The sequence below is a fragment of the Hippocampus zosterae genome, chromosome 15 (genome assembly GCF_025434085.1).
Source record: "Hippocampus zosterae strain Florida chromosome 15, ASM2543408v3, whole genome shotgun sequence".
Classification (NCBI taxonomy): Eukaryota; Metazoa; Chordata; class Actinopteri; order Syngnathiformes; family Syngnathidae; genus Hippocampus; species Hippocampus zosterae.
In genome coordinates this window covers 9,321,607-9,347,309 of record NC_067465.1, presented here as the reverse complement: position 1 = coordinate 9,347,309, position 25,703 = coordinate 9,321,607, and the positions used below count along the sequence as shown (strand labels likewise).

Sequence of the window (25,703 nt, the reverse complement as noted above, 5' to 3'; positions counted from 1 at the left end):
AAGATATCACATTAACGATTACCTAAAATAGTCAGGTAAAAACTTCTTTAAAAATTGTCATTTTATTACCGGTTACTCTTTGATTCGGAATGTGGACTTCGGCTCAGGTGGAGTTGGGGATTGGGCTGTAGACCATCGATAAATCAAAGAAAATTCCAAACAGTTTACCATATCTTTAATGTGTCAAAAAACAAATCAAAATAAAACAACCCCAACCGCCAAGTAGAATTGTCGAACAATAGATGAGAGTCAAGAGTTGATCTGCTGCTCTTCCACATCGATGATTCGGCAGAAAATTCCCCCCCCCCCCCACTTGACACTGAATTAGAAAGCAAAAGAGGAGCCTGTTAAACTGAGTGGAACATCACGAAAAAGTATTTTGCAAATAGGGTTAAGAGTTTGTATCCTGATAGACAACATTGTCTAGGATGATGATATTACAATGTGATACCAATAGAATATTTGATTTAAAATATTTGAAAAAAGCCTTCTCTGGGATTGGATGAATATTTATTTACCAACATCAACGTTATCCAACATGAATTCCCACACAGTGTTTGAGTGATATCACGCAACTGCCGCCATCATCAACAAGTTACTAAAATATTGGACAGAGAAGGCAATGATAATTTCCTGATTTGGGTATTGTGTAGAAGTCGCCCAGAGGGAAGTGCCTCCTTCACATGTTTCAAGAGTCCAAAGAAACTTGTGATTCTTGTTCATCTGCGGTCGGTGGTTCCTGACTTCCTCTTTCCCGCCAGCAGGTGTTTGGGTTTTAGGTCAAACACGTGTCGGTCCGCCTCGCCCTTCTTTCCCTGGCGGTTCATGCCCTTCTGGGAGTTCTTCATCATTTTCTTGGTCTTCTTTGCCATCTGAAATACAAAAACACATTCGAGAGAGGGGGAAGGGGGGAAATATGGTCAACAATATAGAAATGAACCCTTCGCCTATAGAAAAATCTTGTCCCATCTTCCACAAAAAAAGTCTGGGTTTTTTTTTGTGAGGGAAAACAGCAGTCTATAAATTTGCACACAACAAATATATTTTGTAATAATAATTAAATTGAGTTTAAAGAATAAAAAATGTATTCTATTGTAAAGTCGCTCTATCAAGACTTACTTACTTTTGTTTTTACAATTTTTTGTGTGTGTGTGATATGATGCTAATCGAACTGACGGTGATCATTTTAGTCCTCGTGATCCCGATGTGAAGCATACCTTTGCGTCTCGTAATCCGGATTTGTCCCGAGGAGGCCGAGAGGCGCTCTGGCTACGCGTCTTGGAAGTCGGCGGCGCCACCGAATTCTCACGCTTTCGTTTGCGGGTGACGCTGCGGGAGCGGCGGGCATTCTGGGCGTAGTGACTCTGCAAGAAGAGTGACAAATAGTCAAATGTGCTCCGCACATGCTCAGGCGTCACCCGGGAAAGGACACCACTACTCACGTTGTTTTTGTCGCTCATGTCCAGGCCGAGGTCACCCATTTCCTTCTCCAACGTCTTTCGCTCAACCTAAGTGCCAGAAGACAACACATATAGGACCATAATATCCTTTGCGCCACGGATGTCACCATCGTTTATGGCCGTACTGGAATAATGGTGGCATTACCTTGGCGACGGTTCTGGGCATCCGCGGCCCGTGCACGTCTTTCTCCTTGGACTTCAAGATCATGAGATGCCTCTTCTCGCGAATCTGGTTGGCCATGACGCGGATCGCCTTCATCTCCTCGTCCTCGCTTTCGTCGTCCGAGTCGTACTCGCCGGCACGCTCCTTCAGCTCCTCCTCCTTCTCCAGATCCTCCAGTTTCTGATCCGCAACACAAACAAACTATGTCGGCGTGCACACACTAAAAACAAACAAATACATACGGAAAGCCTATTTTGACAAAAGAAGTAAACTCAATAGTCAAAGTTAACAGACATAACACAACCCAATTTTAGTGTTATTTTAGAGTTTCGGGACTATTGTTTTTCTGAACAAAAATTATTTTCTTGTAACTGGAGTTGTCGTTTTCCAAATCTGGCTCCTAATCTATATTTATAATGAACTTTAACATATAACCAGAACTTAAGACTAAAAACATATTACTCATTATACTCATTTCCAAATCGCTCCTCTCCTCTTGGAATGCCCAAGCCCCGCTCCCAAGTTGCCATGGTAACAAAGCATTTGCATGACACAGAATCGGCTCCTCAACAGAAAGTGATTTTAAGTGTTCAAGGATTTTGATTGTGCTGTAATTGGTCATTGTTGGTGGATTTTGATTCATATGTCAACTCTGGTTGGGTTATTCACTCCCGGTTGCGACTGACCTTCATAATAGCTGGGTCGATGTAGTCGGCGATATTGTGGCCTTCCCACACTTCCGGGATCTTGTCGTGCTTCTCGTCATTGTTCATCAGGTCCCAGTATTCTGACAGACGCAAAGATGGTGCTTGTTAGGGTGGCCGCGTGAAAGCTAATGATGATGACGACCATGACAAGGACGCTCACTCTGAAGGTCCAGGATGTAGTCGTCTCCCATTTCCATCTCCAGATCTTTCTCCTGGAAGGCATATTGTTCTATCAGTAAAGAACACTTGCAGGTAGAGATGGACCATAATCCATTGGATCAATTCATGACATTAACTGTCAAAAAAATTCCAAGCATACCAGGTTTTTGAAATGTTGTAATTTCATGTTTCAAACCTTGTTCAATACAGATTTTACCATTCATTCATTCATTCATCTTCCGAGCCGCTTGATCCTCACTAGGGTCGCGGGGGTGCTGGAGCCTATCCCAGCTGTCTCCGGGCAGTAGTTGAGAAAATATTCCACCTGTTGCTGAACCTAGCCCTTCATTCAGAAATATTACCTAACACGTTGCTATGTTACACTTACTATTATGAAAACCTGATGCGCAAGAAGAAAAAAAACCCTGCTGAATTAAAATAGGAGGAAAAAAAATCAACAAAACATCCATCTCAAATTAAAAACTAGTAAATAGAATTTACACTAGAGATTTCCCCTCAAAAAGTAATTAGCGACCTTAATTCCGAGAGAGAGGGGAAAAAAAGGTGTTTTTGAGGCATACCAGTTTGCGCTTTGGTGCGTCCACCTCCATGGCTCTCCTGCGCGTCAAAACGTTCTCCGGGATGAACGGCGGTCTCTCCTGCGGGCACAAATGTGAGTAAAGCGCAGGGCAGACGGCGTTTTCCTGATGCTTGCGTTCACGTGCTTCAACCTTGTCATCTCTCTTGGCGGGCACGGCCAGGTGCAGCCTGTTGAGGACGTCGTGGACCTTCTTGCCCCTCATCTTGCTGTCCACACGCTGAGCCAGGAGACGGTCGCAGGCCTGAGGCACACAACACCACCGCGCTCATGAGAGATGGCCTGAGGCACATGACAAGTGTACTAGAGGAGGGGGCACCCGAGCGCAATAAACTAAGTGCAGAAACTGATGTTCTGGTGAAAGCCGGCCAAAGCCAACGCAAAGGTCTCGTGATGTCTCACCTCATTCTTGACCTGGATAACGCCCTCCTCAGTCAGCGTGCTGGTCTCGATGACGGCGATCCCTTCTGCGGACAAGTCTGCAAACATTTTCTAAGCAAATATGTGGCCAGTGTCATTAGGGGCTTACACGAGCTGTCGAAAAGACAAAGTCACATTAAAAAGGAAGAACCTCTGAGGCCACTGCTATCAAATGTAAATGAATAATAAAATCAGGCTATTGAATAGACAGACCTGAAAACCTGGACTCGCCAATTTTTAATATGCTTATATTTATATTTCATAATTTATATTTATTGATACTTTTTGTTCTTCTACTTTTCCCTTTCATAATTTTGCTGCTGTACATTGGGAATTTCTCCATTGTGAGACATATAAAGGTTTTCTTATCTTATGGGCAATTTTTGAACCAAGGCACAGACTGTAACCACCCCCCCAACCAATCCCATTTCACACAGCCAAACAAAAACATTATAAAAGACTGAAAAAAAGGAATGAATTTGAAAAACAAAAGACAAAAGGAAACACAAAAGCGCCAACGGGGAAGCGCGTTGAACTTCGGAAAAACTGATTTGTCGCCTCTGATAACCTTATCGAAAGAAGGTACCTGGTTCTCCTCAGACAGCTCGCTCATCTTCTTCACGTCACATTTGTTGGCCACCACGATGAGCGGCTGCCGGTAGAGAGCGCACAAACGTTACACCGGGTGGCTGCAAAGAGCCAACAAACAAAATGTCGTCGTCACCTTGTTGGCGAAAAGCGGTCGGATGTTGTTGAAGAGCTCCAGCTGCTGGGCCAGGGAGTGGCCGCACTGCTCCGACATGTCCATGACGTAGAGCACCGCCGCCCGCAGGTGGGCCAGGGCCGTGATGGCCTGCATCTCGATGGTGTTGCGGTCCTCCAACGGGTGGTCCAGGATCCCGGGCGTATCCACCACCTACGCCAGACGCACCACAAGACCCACAGAGCTGCTTTATTTTGTGAGCGTAAACTACAGTTCTATTGCGAAAAGCAAAACTGATATTGTTGCATTAAGTTCGTGCTGTTTAGCCTACTGTTTACCATATGGCAGACAAATGGGGCAAAGCATTTTGTTTTGTTTTATTTTACGACGGCATGTAAGCAGTTTGTAACCTTCCTTGAGTTATCTCAACGGTTAATAAAAGTACAAGAATCATCAACTAATGTCATCATTGAATGAGTGGTCTCCCTGTGGAGTAACAAGGTCAGAATGGTGAGACTAAATAAAACCAACAAGTGTATTTTATGGGTTTTTACTAAAGTCGTCCTGAGCCAATTCAATTCTTTTTTTTCTTTTTAGCAAATTGGTATCATCTGAAAAAGGTGTCAACCTTTTAATTTGCTTTCAATAATCCTGAGGTACGACGGGAGAGGAGTATCTTAATTTGATATTACACAATGCACCATTTTTTTTCAAACTTGGGGGATTCTGCCGACTGCCCCTTTAGTATCAATTTGTGATGTTTGTAGATGAGCGGAATCAAGCTCTCAGCTGTCATAAATGAACAAAGGACAAAGGTGGTGCTCACCTGCCAGCGCAGGTATCTGTAATCCATGTGACCCACAAACAGTGACTTGGTGGTGAAGGCGTACGGCTGCACGTCCACGTCTGCTCGCGTCACCTGAACATAAAGACACCATTTTGTTCTTGGGTCTACATTTTGCTGATAGAAAAGTTGAAAAGCAAGGCGAACAAGCTCACCTTGTTAATGAAACTGGACTTGCCCACGTTAGGGTATCCGCACAGCAGCAGCGTCCTGGTGTTGGGGTCAATGGTGGGCAAACGGGACAGATGTTGACGAACTGGAGGAAAAAAAAAGGGGGGGGGGGTTCCTTACACATGGTATGATACGATTCAAAGATGGAACGATTACACTTATTCCACTCAAAATGGTAAAGTTGCAGCTTTTGTCATGTTTATTTCTACATGCAGGAACATGTAAAAGCTTTCCAAATCCCAAACTATCCCATGGCAATTCAAAGAACCCACGCAAAAATGTCACCCATTTCTAAATTATGGCTCATTGCACTACCTTGTTCCAGATACTCCAGGCTGGACTTCTGTCGCTTCAAGATGGTGCACATGCGACCTAGAGCGGCTCGCTTCAGCTGCTTGCATCGATAAAGAGAATCTCCGTACTTCATCAGGCGCACGTAGTCTTTGGCAACGCTAACACAAATTAAAAACTCAACTCAATTTTATTTATAAAGCACTTAAAAAAACAACCACAGCTGCACACAAAGTGCTGCACCTGGAGCCCCCCCCCCCCCAACATTTCACTGCAGTGTTCTTGTTCTGGGAAATTCAACATCATACTTACTTGTCAATCAAATTCTTGGCGATGTTGATCTGACCCAAGGCCAGTTTGTAATGGTCTTTGTCGTAAAGTACGTTCATCAGGTCGGCGTAGAAGGGATGGATGTCCTGCGCCGAACAGCAAAACGTCCATCAAATGTATTTTGTACAAGACTTTTTTTTCTCCTTTTGAACCAAGTGTTTCTAACTCACATCCAGTTTCGGGAAGTCGGTGAGAATCTGCGTGAGGCGGTCATGGTAGTTCTGCTGCGTGAACTTCACCTTGCGCATATAAAAGTGACGGATGCGATGGATCTTGTAATGCTTGTGTATCACTGTGGGCGTCTTGCGTTGTGTTTTGGATAAAGTGATGTCAATGAAATCCTGCAGTGGTTACACACACACACAAAAAATAAGGAATAGTACGCCACATCACAGTTAAAAAGGCTAAAATAATATTTATCAAACCTAATTCATGCTAACGGTCAGAAACCCACGTGTACAATTTAAAACTATTGATTCTGTAACATGTATTCTCTGTACTTCGAATTCAATCCACACTTGTAAGAAAAAAAAACAGTCTAGCCACTCACGTTTCAATCACTGTCACTCACATTGGTGAGCTCAAGAAAATACAAATTTTCCCTGGAAGCCAAAATACAAAATCCCTTCAGACAGAAGTGGGTTTATTGTAACACAGTGGGACACCAAAAGGCATTCCTGTGCCTTCTTGAAAAAGAAGAAAAGAAAAAAGAAAAACGTTCCTTCTGTTTATTGACATAAGTCAATCAAATCAGAAGGTGTCAATAACCCAAAATGCCTCATTTGAATACAACCGCGATGTAATGTTGGACAACTTGATGGACATAATCATGAATTGAACGCGTCTGGAGCGTCCACGTCCATGCACGTGTTTGGCACCCGAGCTGCCAACATTTATGTCAGTCGATATTTCAGAGCTACGCGATGAAAACGCAAACAATTTAAGGTGTAAACTTCGTAAAAGATCACATACCTTGGCGGTGGGAACCACCATGATCTTTTTGAAGTTATACAGTGCCATTTTGTCGGGACACGTTTTGGTCCGCAGACGGCTCGGCAGAAAAGGAAAGGAGCTCGGCTAGCTGTTTAGCGTGCTAGTTCCGCCTTCATCGGAAGTGATGGACCACCAGTGTTTTCTGATGTCGCCTCCTGTAGTCAGATGTATGCACTGCATGAGGTAAACTGTTAACAATCTGGTTGTGTTGAAAACAAAGCGGTTACCTTGACAAACATATATTCAAATATAAGCGTGTCCTATACCTATGCTACTGGGCACCGTTATGAAATGTAGCAGCCCGGTTAACCGACATAGTTACGTGCCGGCTATATTGTTCAGGACAATATTTCCATCAAAAGCAATGCATTGACATTGAAATGAGTTGAAACCTGCTCATTTCTCAAACAACGATCATGACGTTTAGTATTTTTTTCCAAGGCCAGAACCTTTGCAACATTATCAACCATTTAAAAAACTCATAGTTCAAGTAGCTTCCATTTTCGGATGATTTGGGAACAATCCATAGGAGAAAACCAAGACTTTCCAAAGCACAGTGAATTTCATGTTTTGTGGTTGACTTTAGGATTTTGAAATATATCTCTAACATTGCTTGTAATTTGTGAACACAGCAATTTGTTGCGATCCGCTGCCAAGTTCAAGCAGCCAATCATAGCGGCCGGTGCTTCAAAGACCCCGCCCACTGCCACCCGATCACGAGTGGGTCCGCGTGCGTACAGGAGAAAATCGGAGCGACCGCTGAGAGCCAATCAGGGCCGGCAGAATGAAATAGGTGGGGAAAGTGCGCGAGCCATCGGTGACAGCTACGGCTTCCGCATTGAAGCAAAGATCAGCGGAACAAACAGAGATCTCACTCAAAACCGGTTGTTCAATATAATAGCTGGAGGGGCAAACATTGGGTAAAAGGGTTCGGTGCATGAAAGTTAAATTAGACACACACACACACAAAATATATACAGTATATATGTGTAATTGTCAGCCCGTTTTAGCCAGTGAAAAAAAAAGAAAGTCCTATCCCATTAAAAACATCTGACTAGAATGGGCTGGCAGCAAAAAAACAAAAACAAATTGGAAACAAAAAAATATATAATATAATTTTAAACCGGAGATAAAAATCCAAAGCTTGCCAATAAACAACAACAAAACGGTACCTACAATAACATAAACATGCGCCCCATCAATTTATACTCAACACTTAACCTGATATTGATTTTTTTCTTAAGTGGCAGCAAAGTTTGACAGTAAATTATGGCACATGACTTTCTTGTGCCAGTACATGGCTGACCTTTTTTTGTGGAGAGTGATCATTCACAGTGTGTCGACGATCTTAGCCTGGAAGACGAAAGGGAAAGGAAACCGCAAGCGGTAGCTTCCATTCCAGTCGGCAAGCTTGTGTGTGCTCGCGTGGAACGTCGCCAGCTTTGACGCGTTTATTTCTTGGATTTCGCCGCTACTGCTCTATTGGTTCCTCTCCCTTGCTGCCGCCGCTGACCGTGTGTGGGGCTTTTGCCTGGCGTGGAATTGTCCACGCACCGCATTAGTCCAAGTTGGTCAAAGCCAAGCGGACTAAGCTAGTCACCCAGCTAGCTCCCCCTGCTAACTACCTCGCTGTGAGGCTAGCGGGGAACTAGCTTCGTTTTTGGGTGGGGGGTGGGGGTGGGGGGGAGACTGTTTGTTAAAACTCGGCGGACGCTCCAAGAAGTGTCCCGGGGAGGCTGAGCTACGACGTTTATTTCGTCGGGGGAGCCTGCTGCTTAATACCCTGCGCATTTAGCCCCGGACGCCCTACGTAGGCCTCAGTCGAAACCCCGGTGTCTCCTGTGCCCCTCCGCAGCTGCTTGAACGCCTTTCTCCCTGTTTTGTTTTGGCTTGCTCGACCAGCGAGAGTTGACAGGTGAGTATCAAATTCTCGATTGAACTTGTTCAAGTGAACTAATTGAAAAGTAAAAAAAAACAACGGGGGTTCCGCAAAAGCTTTGTAGTAGTAAAGTCCGGTGAAGTTAGCAGTGGGAGCTAACTCAATATTAGCTTGATGGGGGTTGGGGGAATCGGGGGAACTCACGCCGGAGGTCGCCATCTTTCATTGGGCACGACCGCTAATGGCACTGGGGCTACTCGATCAACATAAACGTCCAACGGTATGCGTTTGTTCGGGCATTTTCTGGGTGTAATGAGTACATCAATGTCCGCCCCGAGGAGACTTGTAGCATGGTGCTTGCTCCTCGGGTGATCAAAACACTTGACGTTTTTGCACTCCCACCTGCAGTGTTGACACTGGGAAAACCCCGTTTACCGCGTGGGATGGGTGTAAAATTCCAAAGATTGATTGATTTACGTCAGAGCAGTATTTATCAAACTGCCATTTTCGAGACGGTCCTAGTGTTTTAAGTATCATTTTCCTGTGACGGATACGAAAGTTCTGAAAGGGGGTGGGAAATGCAGCAGATGTTTCATTGCCTTGACCAACTAGAACCTCGAAAAACACTTTGTTCATCAAAGACCACGGTAATGATCGTCATTGAAATTCAGTAGCGCAGTAGGCCTTAATGGTCATCAAAAGCTAAGTAAAGATTTATTTCCTAAATTGTATTTGAAAACAGATTTTAACTTGTAACTGATTGTACTTAAAATGCGTAAAAATGAATGGATGTATATGTACTTTGCAAGTCAACGTATAGTGTGTGCCTCTACTTCCACCCTAAAATTTTAGATTATGGAGCACACTACTCCTAGTACAAAAAGAAAGAAAGGAAAATATTAGTTTGAAGCAGGGCTTTTGCCGATACATATTTTTGGAAATAATTATTTTATCGATTACTTCATTAATCAAGTATTTTGTTTTAACTCCAAAACCTTTGCAACATTACTTCTACTACTAGCAGCAATTGTAACAACATAAGGTGACTCTACAGTATGCCAATAGCAAACGACATGCCTTATAGTGCACATATTTACTGCAAATGGCTTGTGACCAATGCTAGTGAGCTAAAACTTAGAAAAACACCAATGAGGTAAGTAATAAGGAGGCAACTAAGCTGCAACAACACTGGAAACAGGAACTGAAATGTCCGCCACAACTCTGGGCAATTTGTCGTATAATATAAGTTTTACATGAATTTGTAACATCAGATATAAAACATGTTGGAATGTAAATACACTTTTTTTTAACAGCCTCTACTGATAAATGTCTATAGAATGTGACCCTTTATTTATTTATTTTTAATTTGTCTGGACCCTTGTAAAATACTGGGTGGAAAATGTTGCTTTTTTTTTAAGGCAAAAATTGCGGATTAATCACCGGATTTTATGGTAAGTGTGGGGGGTGCTCACGTGTCTTGTGTGGATCAACACAGTCCCCACCTTCCACCCCCCTCTTCCAACTCCTGGGACCTGCTTGGCGAGCAACCTTCCCCAGGGAAAACCCACCAGCTATTCTTAAACCGTAATGGCCCACCCGTCATGTTGTTGGGGCTCAGGGCTCAATTTTTAAAGTGGACGGGAACTCGGCTGTCATGAAGCGGACCATAAAACCGCTAGCAATTCTGGTCAATATCAGATTTGGACGATACAATAACTGAGCAAAAATATCACAGTATCACATTATTATAGGGTCAGCACTGCAAAATAAAATCTGAAATGTCTTTCCTAGATAAGTATAAAGAAAAAACTAAGAAATAGATGTTAGAGTCTGAATTTGATAATGGCCCCACGTCACCACGTGCCGATTGGCTCGCCCAAAGTTCGATGATGCTGGCCCACCTGGCCCACCCACACAAATGTCATAAATAAATCTGATGAACTCAGCATGGCCTTACTTTTCTAATATTCAATATTCAATATTTTGAGTTTTATCTACTTACTGTCTTTCTTCTTTTTCACCCTCATTCAATATTTTTTGGTGCAGGTCAAGCTCCATCCTGTACTGTGTAATGTTTTTGCACATGGGTAGAACTAAGGTCCTGAGTCGAGCAACTCCCTCCACGTTACCAGTGAGGCAAAGCTGTGCACTAGTTGACCCATGCATGGCAATAGTACTTCCAATGAGGCAATGGAGTATTTTATTTCAGCAGTATAGCACACAGTTGAATCATTAGCTGCCCGGAGAGGTCAGTGTTGTATATGTTGATAAGCTAAAATAATTGATTGCGGCGATCGTCTTATCTTCTGTTTGTGAGTGCTGCCATCCATTCGGCCACACAGCAAATTCTTTTTCACTCGCCGTCATTTGAATCAGTGCAAGCACAAAGACCATATTGACTCACAGCGGGTGTATTGATTAATTGAGCACTGATCAAATGTTTTTGTTTTGGTGAGTGCAAAGTACAAATAGCAGTATGTACATCTCTTTATTTTTGCACACCACATGTTGTTTTCTTGTTATGGCGCTGCGCAAACCCTGCTGTGGTCTTATTTTTTGTTGTTGTTTTGCCTTAGGCTCCTGGGTGCTACGCAGACTTCTCCCTGAGGAGCCAAGAAGCAGACGGCTCATGACTTCTGACCAGGACGCCAAGGTTGTCGCTGAACCACAGGTGCAGCAAGTACAAGAGGCCAAGGACAACGTTCATTTGGTGCGTGCTCCTTTCGGTTGAACTCTCATTTCAAATTAGAGGGGACACGCTGTTGCCCCTCGACATATTGTTGTTCCCATTTTGCAGCATCGCAGGTTTTTCACTGGATCATGTTGCTCTGCAGGATGAATCGAATGTGAATTATAATCACAATTTTTGGTTGCCCGGATGAACATAATCCTCAGCATTATTTGCATTTTGAATGCCATCTCTGCTGCATATATCATCAATCAATTACTTTCACAACCAGTGGACAATCAACCACCAAGGGGCCAACGTATGCTCAAGGCATGGAATTCGTTCCCTGCACCATGCACTTGTTCTTCCTGTAGAGCAAAACTCCAGCATGGACCTGCACTTGTGTCCCACAAGATATTGCGGCCAGCAAAAGGAGCTAAAGAGAGCACGCTGGTCAGTGGGGTGACTGAGGTTTTGCTCCATCTCATTATTGGTCAATCCCAAGGAAACAATCGTAGGAAATGCCACGCTATTTCCATCCAGGATGCCAGACGACCAATCGTTGAGTATGTCGCTCTACATGGGCTACGACCCGTCAAGACAACTCAAAATCGGCCTTGACACTCTGCGATTGTGAATGACAGAGGCTTAAGTATTTTCATTCATTATCCATCTTTATCGTTATAACAATTTTATTCTAGCAAATACTGGAATCGTCCTCAAAAAATCGACCTCAGTCCTATTATGTTTGGTACGATGAACCATTTTCTCATCTCACATGGTTCCCTTTTATACATTGCAAAAGCAGTTTCCCTTTCCAACTTTTTTCAAATTATATTTTTCGAACTAGAAATCCGAACCAGAATCGAACCCTGCACTTTTGCACTGTGAGGTCGACGCGCTAAACACTGGTCCACTGTGCCGCCCTACATCCATTCATCCATTTTCTAATCTGCTTATCCCACGAGGGTCGCGGGCGTGCTGGAGCCTATCCCAGCCTGCTTTGGGCATTAAGCGGGATACACCCATAACTGGTTGCCAGCCAATCGCAGAGCACACATAGAGGAACAACAACCCTTTGTGCTCACAAACACACCTCAGGACAATTTAGAGTGTTCAATCCACCTGCCATGCATGTGTTTGGATGTAGGAGGAAACCGGATTCAAAGAATTACATATGAAAAAAAAGTTATTTTGGAGGTTTATGAATGTTAATAGTGGGGGAAAAACATGTTCTTCAAACTGTTTTAAAGGATGTTTGTTTTGAGGAGAAAAAAGCAAATCCCTCAGGGCTAAAAAGTAAAACTTGTTTTGATTAATCAATGTTGACACACTCGAGGCAGCTTTCCGCGACCGGATAAAGATTGATGCCAGCACGAGATGTATAAGATAGTTGAATGACACCATTATATTCCGGTTAGAAAGTCACCTCTCACTCAAGGGCCATGGTTGTCTGCAACAAACATTCATGCATAAACATAGAATGGACTAAGTGGTTCTGGGTGTCGCAAATCTCATTTAAAAAAGATTAATTATAGTTTTGAGGCAGAAATTTCTGTTCCGACCAATTTTTGTGGTCAACACCAGAGTTATCCAACTATTATTTTTTTTCAGCCTTACTATAAACGCGAGTGTTGTAATAACGTCGGCACTCCACAAGCTGCAGTCTAATAAGTCATGCGTGATCGTGGCCAGCATGCGTTTATCTTTTTCCAAAACAACGCCGCCGACCATTTGGTTGAAGGTCAAGCAACAAAGGTGTGCTTCCTGGCCATCCGTTTTCATGGCAGCCAGAAAGGGTAGGACGATGGGACAACTTTAAACATTTATCCTCTTAAAGCTCATTGTCATCATTTATATGTACTGGATATTGAGTAGCATCAACAGACAGATGGGATAGAACATGTCAATGTCAGCCTTGAAAATAGCCGTCTCTTGCCATTTTTGTTGTCTCTCTTGGTGGGCGTGGGTGGGCGTATCACTCATTTTAAAATTGTACCCATCTAATTTAAAATTGCACATTCTTCACTCTTTAATGCAGGATTTTGCGGTGATCACCCCCCGAGTAACATTACTGGCGACTCATGTGAGCCCGGAAGCAGTCAGAAAAAGAAATTTGACATCATTTCACACTTGGAGAAGATAAAGTACCAAGCGTCTCCTGCAAAGCAGAACTGACTTACACAACTTCCTGTCTATTGTAAAGTAAACATCGTTAGCTAGTTTAAAGTCGACTACCACAGTTGGTTGGAACATACTCTAATCAGGTGGCGAAGGATAGACGCACTCGCTTTACTGAACAAACAGTAAATACGCACAGGGCACATCATAGGCCGAATCACTCAAGATGCAGACAGACTAATGGTTTGCCAACACTATGCTCTCATGTGTTGATTCCAACATCACCCGCCAGATCAGGTCCATCCTTTCATGGTCACGTACTTTCAAAGTCAGTTACAAAAATGTGGATTGTGAGGATGGTTATTCATAATACACAAAAACTGTACCTGCGACTTGCATGCCTGGAACAGATCAACGACCTTCCCATTCATTTCAATGGGGGTAGACGATTTTAGATATGTCTATTTGAGCGTCATCTGTAAAAAAGGATGGGAGCATGATACTCTTGAAACTTTGTATATGATACTCTTGAAACTTTGTATATACTCTTCTTTCCAAAGTATTCTTCTGAGCCTCATTTCGCGTTCTGTCTGTAGGAATCTGCCAAGGTTTCGGACCTCAACCCCAATGCGAAAGCATGGGCCAACCACATGTTTAGCCTGGACCCCAGCGGCGGTGCTGACAAGTGCACTGCGGCCCTGCAACCATGGAAGGAGGGCTGCGAGAGCTCGGCCCAGCATGGCCCACCAGGTTTGCCTGCCGCTCGCTGCCATTTAAAGCGTTCACTTTTCATGACATTTTACAGAGAGGTGAAAAGATGTGACCCCTCACAAAGCAATTCCTCATACCCGAGATATTTTTTCAGCCTGAAACCTGTCCAAAAGTAACCCAAAATACACCCTAAATGTTCTTCTACCTTGAAATTTGTCCAATTTGAACAAAAAGTTTTCAAAACGGTGATCAAAGAGTCTGCCTTTTTTCTGTCGCAAGCGTTCTTCCTTGTCCGAACACAGCATTGCAGTTGTATGTGTAGCTTGAGTCGATTACTGCCACCTGTGGCGACACACAATTGAAATCTTTCATAATTGGAATGAGAATTTTCCATTTATTCAAGAAGGGGAGCGCGCAGGACTGTGTGACTGCGATGCGCTTAAGATCATGAACTCGATAACAAAGTGACACATCACATAAATCCCATAATTGCAATTCTCAACCTGATGAATAGTCACACGGTGGAGTGTTAAAATAACCCTAAACACTTCTGAATCAGAGAGGCTGGCATTGTCTTCAGGCATGTTTTTCCTTTTTCTTTCATAAGCTTGTCATAGTAACACAAATACGTGGCACTTTATAAGGACTCCCTTTCCTGCCAAATTGTGAGCACCTTTGGAATCCTTCCTATTGTTAACCTTTGTGACTTGTGTTTTTTTTTTGTGCGTTTGTTTTTTGCGTGGAAGGTTATGGAGCAAATGAAGAGGACAAGGCTTATCAAGAGCCTCTGCTAACCGAGCCCGATGAACCTCCGCTGGTGATGTTGGCCCAGTCTCCCGCCTTGGCCGCGCCCGTTACCCTGGAGCACTCGGAGCCGCCCTTCCCGGAATTCCCAGAGCAGAGGCCGCCTGCATCCGCAGGTAGGTTCGTGGCGCAAAAATGACAGCTGGACAAGTCACAATACAGTAGAGCCTTGACTTATAAGTACCTCTGCGTCAGTTTTTTGAGTGTCGAGCCATCACTTGGTCTTTCATTTCTTCTGTGACTATTTAACATTTGATTTTATTTCTGTGGTAATAGTCAGTGATCCCCAACCTGAGAATCCCCAGGAGGGTTTGCGAGAGCAGCTGAAGAAAACTCTCGAATTCTGTCTTTCTCGGTAAGCCTTTTCTAGCTTCCTCCTTTACTCGTTTTCTTCATTTGCATCGCCGTCTTCATTTGGGATTTTGTTGTCATTCGAGTTCCTAGCACTCGTACTAGTTCAGTTCTTAAGCTATTTTTGACAGATGCAGCACAAGATATCATTCTTGCCCACCGCTGTTCTCCTCCTCACCCAAAGTGTAACTAAGCAAGTGTGTCCGCTCTTTGTCCCTCAGCGAGAACCTGGCCAGTGACATTTACCTCATCTCTCAAATGGACAGTGACCAGTATGTGCCAATCGTGACTGTGGCCAACCTGGATCACATCAAAAAGCTCAGCACCGACGTCGAGCTCATTGTGGACATTTTACGCTGTGAGTGTGAGGCTCAACTCACTCGACTTGACTTTAGCCTTGAGATTCTGGTTAAAACTCGGGAAAGACTTGACTTTGAATTGGTTTTCACGAGACTTGGCTGAGACTTTAACAAGCTCTATGAGCTGTGACAATCACAAAAACGCTAGTTACAATGTGTGTGTGTAAACACACACCTGCTTCAGGTTGACGTCATGTGACTTGTTTGCATTGACGTCGTCATCCTCTTCGTCCTCCAGCTCTGCCTTTGGTCCAGGTAGATGAGAAGGGGGAGAAGGTGCGACCCAATCAGAACCGTTGCATCGTGATCCTTCGAGAGGTTCCAGAGAGCACCCCAGTCCACGTGAGTGGACCTACATGCAGCTTGTCTGATATTTCAACTCCCTGGTTATCAACCAATAAGAACGTTGACATGCACATAAGCGTTTACATCTGCTTGGTCCGTGTCCTCCTCAGCGTAACTGAGCCGATGGTCTCGTTGGTGTCATCAGTGTCAAAACTGTCGGTCAAAAGACAGTAATGCAAAGTGTTTTTTGGGATTATTGTGATGTCTTTGTGGAACAGTGAGCCCAACCTGTCGCTGTTGAGTGCATCAGCTCATTGAAGAATGTCCTGTATTGTATGAGGTGTCAAAATGAATTGTCTCAACCTCAACCGACCATTAAATTAACTGTTAAAATAGTCCAAATCCTCTGATTTCAGTCTCACAAAAGTAAAGATGTTTTTTGTAGTTTTCCATGGAGGCAGACCGATTATATTTTGGTTGATGAAAATAAGACATTTGGAAACATTTTTCAATGATCAACAATTTTTAGCCGAATCTATTGATAATCACTTGGAAAACTTTATTTTGCCATTCATTTTAATCAATTTTAAACAATCTTTACTAAAAATATTTGATCGTTACAAACCAAAATGAATGCAAAATAGCATCTGTTTGTTTGTTGTCTTGTTTCACAGGAGGTGGAGGCCCTCTTTAAAGGAGACAGCCTACCTAAGTTTATCAACTGTGAATTTGCCTACAATGAAAATTGGTTCATCACCTTTGAGTCTGAAGCAGATGCACAACAGGTAAAACGGTGTTGAGCTTTAGAAATCAACCAAATGCACAAAACATACTGCTGTATGCAGTTTCTTTCATATGAATAAAGTCGTGATTGTAACACATTCTTTTCTGCACACATTCACCATTGTTGTCTTTTCCTGAAGTTTCTTTCTTCTTTCGTCTGATTGGCTCAACTAACCTGAGCCAATCAGACAGGCCTATGATGTGCCCTGTGCGGGTTTAAAATGCGCCCCTGTTGCTTTTGGTTTGCCCTTAAAACCTGCAATTACTTTTTGTATTCATATGGGAAGATTATTAGTGGGAGTCGCAAAGTGTTTTGAAAACTTTGTAAAGTGGCATCCTGTGATAGTAGTGGCCCGCCACACAAATGTTTTTTCAGAATATGAGCTGCTGCTTTTTTTCTTTTTTTGTTTTTAATTAATATACAAAAAATATATATTTATTTTTGAATTATTGGGGTGCTGTGACTTGCGAGCAAAGATTTGAGACACCCTGTGCTGTTTGGTAGTACATAATGAAACACACGCCGCGGCACGATAAGCAGTAGGTCATTGTTTCAGTGGGGAAAGATGACTTTAGATTTCAAAGATATAGAATGTCAAAGATTGAACGTTGTATCTCAAGGTGCCACTCCAGTCTGATTTTAAATGACAAAAACATTTTCTACTGTTCTAGGCATATCAGTATCTCCGGGAGGAGGTGAAAACCTTTCAAGGGAAGCCTATCAAGGTGAGTCCTTTTTAAAAGTACATTCACCATATGTTGTAGAGAGCCCCCCCAAAAAAACGTTCCTGAAAAATAACCAATTCTACTCTTACATATGTCAACAAATGTACTGTATAACTATAAATAAGATTTGGTGCGGTTGCTGTCGCGCAGGCGAGAATAAAGGCGAAGGCAATCGCTCTGAACACATTCATGCCAAAGAATGGTTACCGGCCAGTGGAGGTGAACCCGTACGCTCAGCAACGCTACACAACATCCTACTACATCCCGCCGATGTACAGCCCCCAGCAGCAGTTCCCCCTCTACAGCCTCATCACGCCTCAGGCCTGGTCGGCCACTCACAGCTTCATAGACCACACGCTGGTAAGAACTTGCCGGCGTATGAAGGCTTTCACTTTCAATAATATGACAAGGAATTACAAAACCATCGTTTTCTGGAGCTGTGTTTGTGTGTGTGTGTGCACAGATGAGTTTTGTTGATGCTGAGTTGCTGCGTAGTCCTCCGTTTTAGACTTGCCCTGGGTTTGAGCGTATGCCTGCTGTCGGAATTTCGTGTTTTCATCACTGGTGATTGGAACTGGCTTTCCAATTTTGCCTCCTCATGAGAGAACAGCAACTTGTGCAAAAAGAACAGAAACTTTAACGGTTGTACATGTGCATTCAGAAGCTAAGAGAAGGTCACATAAAGTTCACCTAGGACGTTTTGAGTGCAATTTAGGCTTATCATAAAATTTCACCCAAAAGCCAAATATCCCTAACTTTTATGGAGTAGTGTATATGGTGCATGTGTGTTAATTACTGATTTTTTTTTTCAGGTTGCTCCATTTCACAACAACCAATTCATCAACGGATTTACATCGGCCAGTTTCAAACCAGTGACTACTACTCTCAATGTCAGACACCACTCACCCAGAAACAGGTTGGTGCTATTTATTCTCCGTAAAACAGACCGAAAAGTGATTTGGAAGAAGAAAAAATTTTTTGGGGGGGGCGGGGGGTCCTATTTTGTTCTCCGCAGGAATCACAGCAAACCTCACCTGAGGCCAACTCTCCCGGCCGCAGAGCGCACAGGGCTCCTGGACAGCCCAGCTCTCTTTCCCAGTTTCCCCAGCGACAGATTGAACGGTGTCCGCAGCAGCCCACCCACGCGCTTCCCTGCCAGCCAGCCTAGGAGCAGGTTACCTCCTGTCGCCTTGACCTCCTCTGTCTTTCCCCGCCGGGAGTCGGCGGGCACAGGTCGGGTGTGCGACTTCACCGCCACAGCAGACTACTCCCTGGGAATGGGCCGAGGCAGGTATGATACCGTCATGAATTCAAAGCAACTGTGGGCCTACCACCACTTCTATAATATAGGCTGTCCTCAAATCCTTCAAAACATTTCTTCTTCTGCTTTTAGGAAAAAGAGGGACGAAAAATTTACAGTAAGTCATTCTCCCCTATTGGAACTATATATTTTCTATTTGAGTTGATGATGTTGTTTAACACAAAGCCGATTTGTGTGCGACAAGCGAGTGACACCTCAATCGCCGCCGCCTCCACCCAAAGCGCCGTCTCCGAGCTTTGAGTTGGGCCTCTCCAGCTTCCCTCCTTTACCCGGAGCCGCCGGGCATCTCAAGGCGGAGGACATCTTCGACAACCGACAGGCCAGCGGCATTGCACCGCCCACCAAGGACAGAGTACGCCTCACTTGACGCGGACTAACTTTTGTTTGGCAATTATGATTCCTCACCAGTTCCTTTCAGGATTTTGCAGGCTTTTTTGTCATTACTTTAGCCTAAAAGTCGTGATTTCACTGCAGCTGTCTTAACAGTTTGGTGTTTATGTATTACACAGAACGTGAGTGTTGACTCCAGTCCCGGTGGAGCCCTCACCTCGGCCGACCCCAAAGAGCCTCTTCGGGCGCCCCCTTCCTCGTCCTCTTCTTCCTCTCTGTTGCCTGTGAGCTTCATATCTTCGCCCACTACACTCGCCCCTGCTGTGGCATCCACCTGGACTCCCACGGCGTGCACGCCACTGCCTCCCTCCATCCCAGCAGCGTAAGAACCACACTGGTTAGCCTTGAGCCTGCTAACGCTACAACAAAACCTGACTGAACTCTCATACAGTGTGTGAGGTTCGGCAACTGTTTTTCGTGAGTGGCCAAGACTCGGCTCCTGATTTTGGAGTGAGAAATTGATTCGATGTGACGACACTACAGAGTACATCGTCAAAATGCACGTATGCGTTACATGTTAAAAAAGGAACCAACAACCAAACTTTGGAAATGCAGTACAGTGTGCATAATATCATTTTACAACAATACCCAACCACATTTATTATGTCATATATGTATCGGAATTGCAATGCTTGTGGTCAAAATGTATGCGAGCCGTACATACCACATGGGTACATTGAGGGAAATTGGAGCACGCCCTGCATTGCAATATTATCCTATTTTTGTTTCTATTATTGCCCTAATCCTTTTTCTGAAGCAGCATGCGGCTTTCTTGATGACACATTAACTCTTTATGGTTTAAAACGAACAACAACAACAAAAAAGATCCAAACATTCATTTCCGACCTACTGTAAAAAATTAATTGACCGCCCCCCCCCCTTGTTGAATGAAGCAAACACTTGTATAGAAAAAAAAACCCAACAGAAATCAGGAGGGGGGCAAATACATTTCCACGTCACTGTAGAATTGTCATGTATTTGCACTTAATTGAATTGAATACAACTTTGAGTATATTACTTGGACTCCAAGTTAAAAAACTCAACTTGGAAAGGATTAAATATAAATGAGTAAATGTGGCATCGTCCTGCTCTATTCTGGTTCTTTGTCAGCAATGTGGAATTGAAGGCGATACAATTGTCCAGACTGATGTCATGCTTCTCACATGACATTTTGGCTAATTTCCTGGCACTTGCTTTCAGAGAAGCGAGGGTGTCAGAGGTGAAGCAGGCCAAGGAGGCGCATCTGTCTGTGGAGCGAGTTCCCGGCACGCTGTCCACCGCCAGCAAGTCTGTGCAAGTCAACGGCGCTGCAACGGTCAGTGCTCACTTCATTCAGAGTGCTGTTTAATACAAGCATCTAGATATTGATAGACTCCTTGTTCTAGCGACACAATTAGTCTCTCTTTGCAAAGGATAAAGAGGATTTCCCTTTGTGTTGAGCTGCAGCAATTAATGGTGTAATGGACAACTAATCGATTATCAAATTAATCGACAACTACCTTGTTAATCGTTTGCTCACGGTGCCGTTTAAAAGCAACCAAAAAAAACCCCAGATGTCTCATGTGCTTGCAGGAACAGCGGAAACCTTCCTATGCCGAGATCTGCCAGCGAGCAAAGGAGACCCCCGCACCGACACAGCCTCTAGCCCCCAAGGAAGCCAAGCCAGCAGGTTGTGCCCCCACGGACGAGGAGAAGAAGTGCCCCGACGTCTCAGGCCCGGCAGGGGAAGCCACTAAGGCCAGAGAGACTTGTCCCCCGTCCTCCAAGTTGGCCCCGGGAAGACCCCTGCGGGACGGGCGCAGGGCAGCTGGCCGCTGGGCCTCTCCGCCGCCCCACCCAGGAAAGAAGGATTCCCACCATACCCCACCCAAGTCCCCCCTGTAGGGCCCAACCCTTCCACTCAACCCCCCGCCCCCACCCACGCTCTATTCTATTGATGCGTTAAACAAAAAACAGCAACCATGTCAGGGCTACTCTGTTCTTGTTCTTCTCTCCACACGTTCAACACGAGCAAAGAGAGGACGCCTTCTGTTCTGGATCAGGGCTTGCAGACAAAAAGCACTTTACTGTGCATGTGAAGCACCGTCTCATGGTTTAAGTATTTATTTGGTTTCCCCCCCATGCCCTTTTTTTGTTCTTTTTAATAATCACTTTGAGTTGTCTCTTTTTGGGTTTGTTTGTGGCACTGATAGGGTTGTAAATGCATGGATGGGGATTTTGAAAATAGTCCGAATCGGAAACTTTCCATTGGAATTCATTGGGAATTGAGGGTCACTTATAAACATTTCAACCTTGAAACGTTTAGTTTTGTCATAAACAGACATCCATGCAAAATAGATGTTTCCTATTTGGCTTGTGATCTGGATTTTGGCTTGGAAAAAATGCAAAGAAATTGACCAAGCAGAACTGGAAAAAAATAACTAAAATCTGTAAGCAGAAGTGTGATTTTTAGTCAGTTTTAGTCAGGATTATGCCCAAATATATTTCAGCCAACTGTACTGTATTTAAAGTTTCCTGTTGAGAGCCAACCTTAAATTTTCTCCATTCCTGATTCACTCCCATTTTATTCCCCATAAATTCCCATGGAAAGTTAGTGTTTTTAAAAATTCCCGCCATTTTGCAACACTGGATACAAGAGACATTCCTAGCCGTTGAAGCGCTATGACGGCGCCTTCGTTTTTTTCTTCTTTTTTTTTTTTTGCATGTTGGGAGAGGCCTTCCTTGTTCCACACTGTCACGTCACCGTACGAAAGTTCTAACAGTGTGAGGTGCTCACCGTTCATTCGCTCTTTGTCGGATGCTTCGTTCCGCGGAATTAGGGGCGCGTCTAGTCGTGTGGCGTCGTCAGCTCCAGCGGGCTCAACTTCAAGATGAAACGGGACTGTGTTACAGGAAGTGTCGGCCTGTTTGGTTAGCATGGGCTCAAAATGTTCAGTTTAACTAAGTGAATGCCAGGTGCCATTTTAGGCATCTGAGCTGTGCTCTTTGATTGACAGGCCATGATGGAAAACTGCAAGCGTTTGGGTGGGAATAGACGAGGAAAAGAGGATTAATCTCAGCACACAACATGAACGGTATTTTTGGAAGAGGGTGGGGGAGGTGTCACGTGCATGACTTAGTCCTACCTGCTTCTCAATAAGTAACTGCTAAGCGTATATCCTTTGTGTGCTTCGCGGATCTAAATTGGTCAATTGCGCCTAACGCTTTACCAAATTCGCTTTTGTGAGCTGTTGCAACCGCTACTTGTGTAACCCGCGTGCGAGCTGCGTCATTTAGAAAGCTGCGCTTGCATGATAAAGGCACATTTGAGACGAAAGTGGGACTTGAGAGTTGTTCTCGGCTTTACCAACGGCCAAACGAGACTTACTAAATGTTCTCGTAATTCACCAAACACGGTTGTGCAATTTACAATTTAAGTTATACTCGTGAGCGTCACAAGATGCGGATGCGACTTGACAAATGATCGTAAGTCGCGCTATTTTGTGGCTCCCGCTTAAGTCATACGAGTTTCTGAATACACGGGTGTGACTTAGTTCTTCGTTTTCACACTTGATGGGAAAGCGTAGGTAATTTGTGCTTGAGTTATGAAAGTCTTGGGTTACACACTTTACAAAGTTGTGCTTGCGTTTTACAAAACACACGGGTGCCATTCATTTAGTTGGATTTGTGAGCTTGGGAAGACATGGGTGGGAATTATTTGTTTGCGCTTGACAAAAGGTGCAGGAGGCGAGAACAAAAGTCGCGTGCGCGACTTGACTCAACAGCACGCCGTCGCTCGGTTTCCTCAGGAGCTTGGGACAAACTCTCCATCCTCACCCTTGCCCCCTGGTCCCTCCTATGGCGGTGTTGATATTTTGCGTTGAAGTTAGATGGCACTATATGACATTGAAGGATACGTTTTTTTGTTTGTTTGTTTGTTTGTTTTAATGGCGTATTAGTAGAAGGAAAAAGTGCCCCCCAGAGGACATGGAGCGCCCTTTAGCAGCATGTTAGCTCCAACTGTAAATAATGAGCAAGCGAGTCTGAGTCCAAACTCCAGAAACGCGTCTTCCTTCCGCCTGAAGCAATTGAGTTACCCCCAGCAAGAGAAGGGAAACGTTTCTCTCCCCCCCCATACCCCCTTACTTTCTTTAGGACTGAGATGCACACTGATGGCTTTTTTCCCCCCTTCTTTGTGGTTGCCAAGAGAAAATGCTCATGTCTAGAGCTGTGCTGTTCGAGTTTTTTTGAAGCAAGTGCGAAACCAGGAACAGCGCAGGTGAGCGTTGTTGCCATGCAAAAGATTTGCATTTCGGTGTTTGAGAAACTTGAATTTTATTTGAACTTGAAAAGTGACTTTGCCTTAACTTTTATACCAGACAAGCATAGAGTGTAGTGTTTGTCCCTCCCCCGCTACTAAAGAAGAGAGAATATATAGTGACCTAAGGCAGAGTGCAAATAAATCTATTGGCGTCTTTTGTTTCTCTTTGCCCCTATTGTACAAAAAAAGGAATAGTTTCGATTCAGGTTGTTTTGGGCGGGCAAAAGTGAAACCGTGTAAATGCAAACAGAGTTGATACTGTATTAAATATTATGCACTTTGAGGTGTGTGCTTTGCTTGTACAGTTGTAAATACAAAGATTAAAAAAATAGGAGGTACCTAAAAAAAGTCTATTAATGTTGCTAACGAGCTGGATGTAGGATTTAAACAACAAAAAAAACGTAATGTTGTGCTTTTCTGAACTTTTTTTTCTAATTTGATTTGCGTGAATTTTGACAAACTGTAATTTTTTTGTTTGTTTTCATTCCATTGACACGTTTTTCCTTCTTGTTTACACGCCGGTGTTTCACCACAAAAAAAGTAACAAAGAAAACACTCAACGCAAAAAGACCACAAACTTCCTCAACTACCGGTATTTTTTTTTCTTTTAGGGAAACTTTCAAGAGTGTGGGAGATTCCTACCAAACTCCTATTGATGTGTTCATCTTAGATCAGCAGAAAGAAAAATTGTGTTAAATTTGCATTTATCAGAACACTGACTAACATTTTGTGTTTATTTTGATGAGCATTTTTCTCAATTGTACCAACTATGGTCTTGGAGCTAAGCTAAACTACACGCATCCGTAACACCATTTGAGTTCTGCAACATTGTCTTGGCTACTCTAATCATCATCCTGTAGTTTTGGTTTTTATTTTAATTTTATTTTTGGGCATCTGATTTTGCGTACACTGCTGAGGTTGTAACACGTAAAGCACATTTGAAGCACAGGCTAACTGATGCATACTTCTCGTTAGCCACCTGCTTGTTAGCTTGCGGCTAGGTTTGGCCCTTGAAATGTTGATCCTGTCTCAACATTTGTAAGAAAGTCAAAACTTTTTTGTCTGGTTTAGACCTCTTCATGTGAGTGAAAAGTACGGACGTTTTTTCATAAAACAAAAAAAATGACTGCAAGAGGGCGCTAGTCTGTGGCTAGCGTGTAGTTAGCGCGCAACTAGTGTGTTCAGTTTGGGCGTTTCCCCCATCATCACTGGCCTGATTTCCTTCGGACTCTGAACTGTGAACGCGCACGTGTGTGCAAACAAACAGAGCCGCCCTTCCGGAAAGATGGTCGCCATCATCTCACTTGGGCGATGCCCCATCTCCCCTCGGGTGACCGTTCATATTGCTCACCTCTGTCCTCGTTGGCTTGTTTTGACCATGCCGTTGTCTCCTTAATGGAGCACAACTGAGAAAAACACCAAAATTTGTGTCTTTCTTGTAAAACCCAATGAATGCAAAAGATTCAAGTTCTATCTACTCACTGTGGTTTCACTCATTAGCGCTAACCTACTTGCTACGCTAACAGCTGTGGACAATCGTGGATTCTGCGTCAGGGCTCCCCTAAAGACACCTTTAACCATCTTTTTTCTTTGTATTTTTTTGTGACTATTTGACCTTGTTTTTTGCTGTTTTTTTTCTTTTGTGAGACTGGAATCAAGCGCGTGGTTGGCTTGGAGATAATTTATGTTACTCTTGTGACAGGATGTTCAACTTGTCTTATTTGGAGGAAATAAATGTAGCTTACTGGAAAATAAACATTTAGGCACTGTTGAGGAAATGCGGGACTCTGTCTTTTATTTTGTTATTTATTTTTATGACCTCATCCATGACAAATAAGGAACGTTCTTTTTCCCAGAATGAAAATATTCATATGAGACTGATTTACAGGCATTAATTTATTCCAATGACTGTTTGTGTGGTTCATTAATACAATTACAGTACTGTATAGTGTTCGATGTTGAAAAGGATTATAATGAGTGGTTTTTCTCTGGGTCCTCCGATTTCCTCCCACATTCCAAAATCATGCATGGCAGGTTAATGGAACTGGCGGGCACGTCCGCCCCACAGTGCAGAGATGCAGGGTTTGATTCTGGCTTCCGCCTTATTGTATGGAGTTTGCATGTTCTCCCCGTGACTCCACTCCGGTTTCCTCCCACATTCCAGAA

The 25,703-nt window shown here is 43.7% G+C and overlaps 2 protein-coding genes across 3 annotated transcripts; one reads left to right on the top strand and one right to left on the bottom strand.

The window, feature by feature from the left end:
- Positions 1–160: 160 nt before the first annotated feature.
- Positions 161–6,986, bottom strand: gtpbp4 (GTP binding protein 4). The gene is made up of 17 exons (XM_052087534.1): positions 6,819–6,986; positions 6,017–6,187; positions 5,829–5,932; positions 5,541–5,677; positions 5,210–5,310; positions 5,037–5,129; positions 4,232–4,423; positions 4,094–4,159; positions 3,490–3,579; positions 3,221–3,331; positions 3,071–3,148; positions 2,491–2,542; positions 2,310–2,410; positions 1,606–1,803; positions 1,443–1,508; positions 1,218–1,364; positions 161–872 (listed from the first exon to the last, which is right to left on the bottom strand). The coding sequence occupies exons 1-17, from the start codon at positions 6,864–6,866 to the stop codon at positions 720–722; spliced, it is 1,908 nt and encodes a 635-aa protein (XP_051943494.1). The 5' UTR covers positions 6,867–6,986; the 3' UTR covers positions 161–719.
- A 1,156-nt stretch (positions 6,987–8,142) lies between these two features.
- larp4b (La ribonucleoprotein 4B) lies at positions 8,143–25,315 on the top strand. 2 transcript variants are annotated; one of them, XM_052087528.1, is made up of 18 exons: positions 8,143–8,754; positions 10,765–10,849; positions 11,295–11,428; positions 14,104–14,257; positions 14,965–15,138; positions 15,299–15,377; positions 15,595–15,731; positions 15,971–16,074; positions 16,692–16,802; positions 17,473–17,526; positions 17,677–17,886; positions 18,339–18,442; positions 18,542–18,817; positions 18,920–18,944; positions 19,032–19,199; positions 19,357–19,559; positions 20,438–20,552; positions 20,810–25,315. In XM_052087528.1, the coding sequence occupies exons 3-18, from the start codon at positions 11,348–11,350 to the stop codon at positions 21,119–21,121; spliced, it is 2,307 nt and encodes a 768-aa protein (XP_051943488.1). In that variant the 5' UTR covers positions 8,143–8,754; positions 10,765–10,849; positions 11,295–11,347; the 3' UTR covers positions 21,122–25,315. The 2 variants fall into 2 exon arrangements, with proteins under 2 accessions (XP_051943488.1, XP_051943487.1); XM_052087527.1 differs by lacking the exon at positions 10,765–10,849.
- The last annotated feature ends 388 nt before the right edge of the window (positions 25,316–25,703 follow it).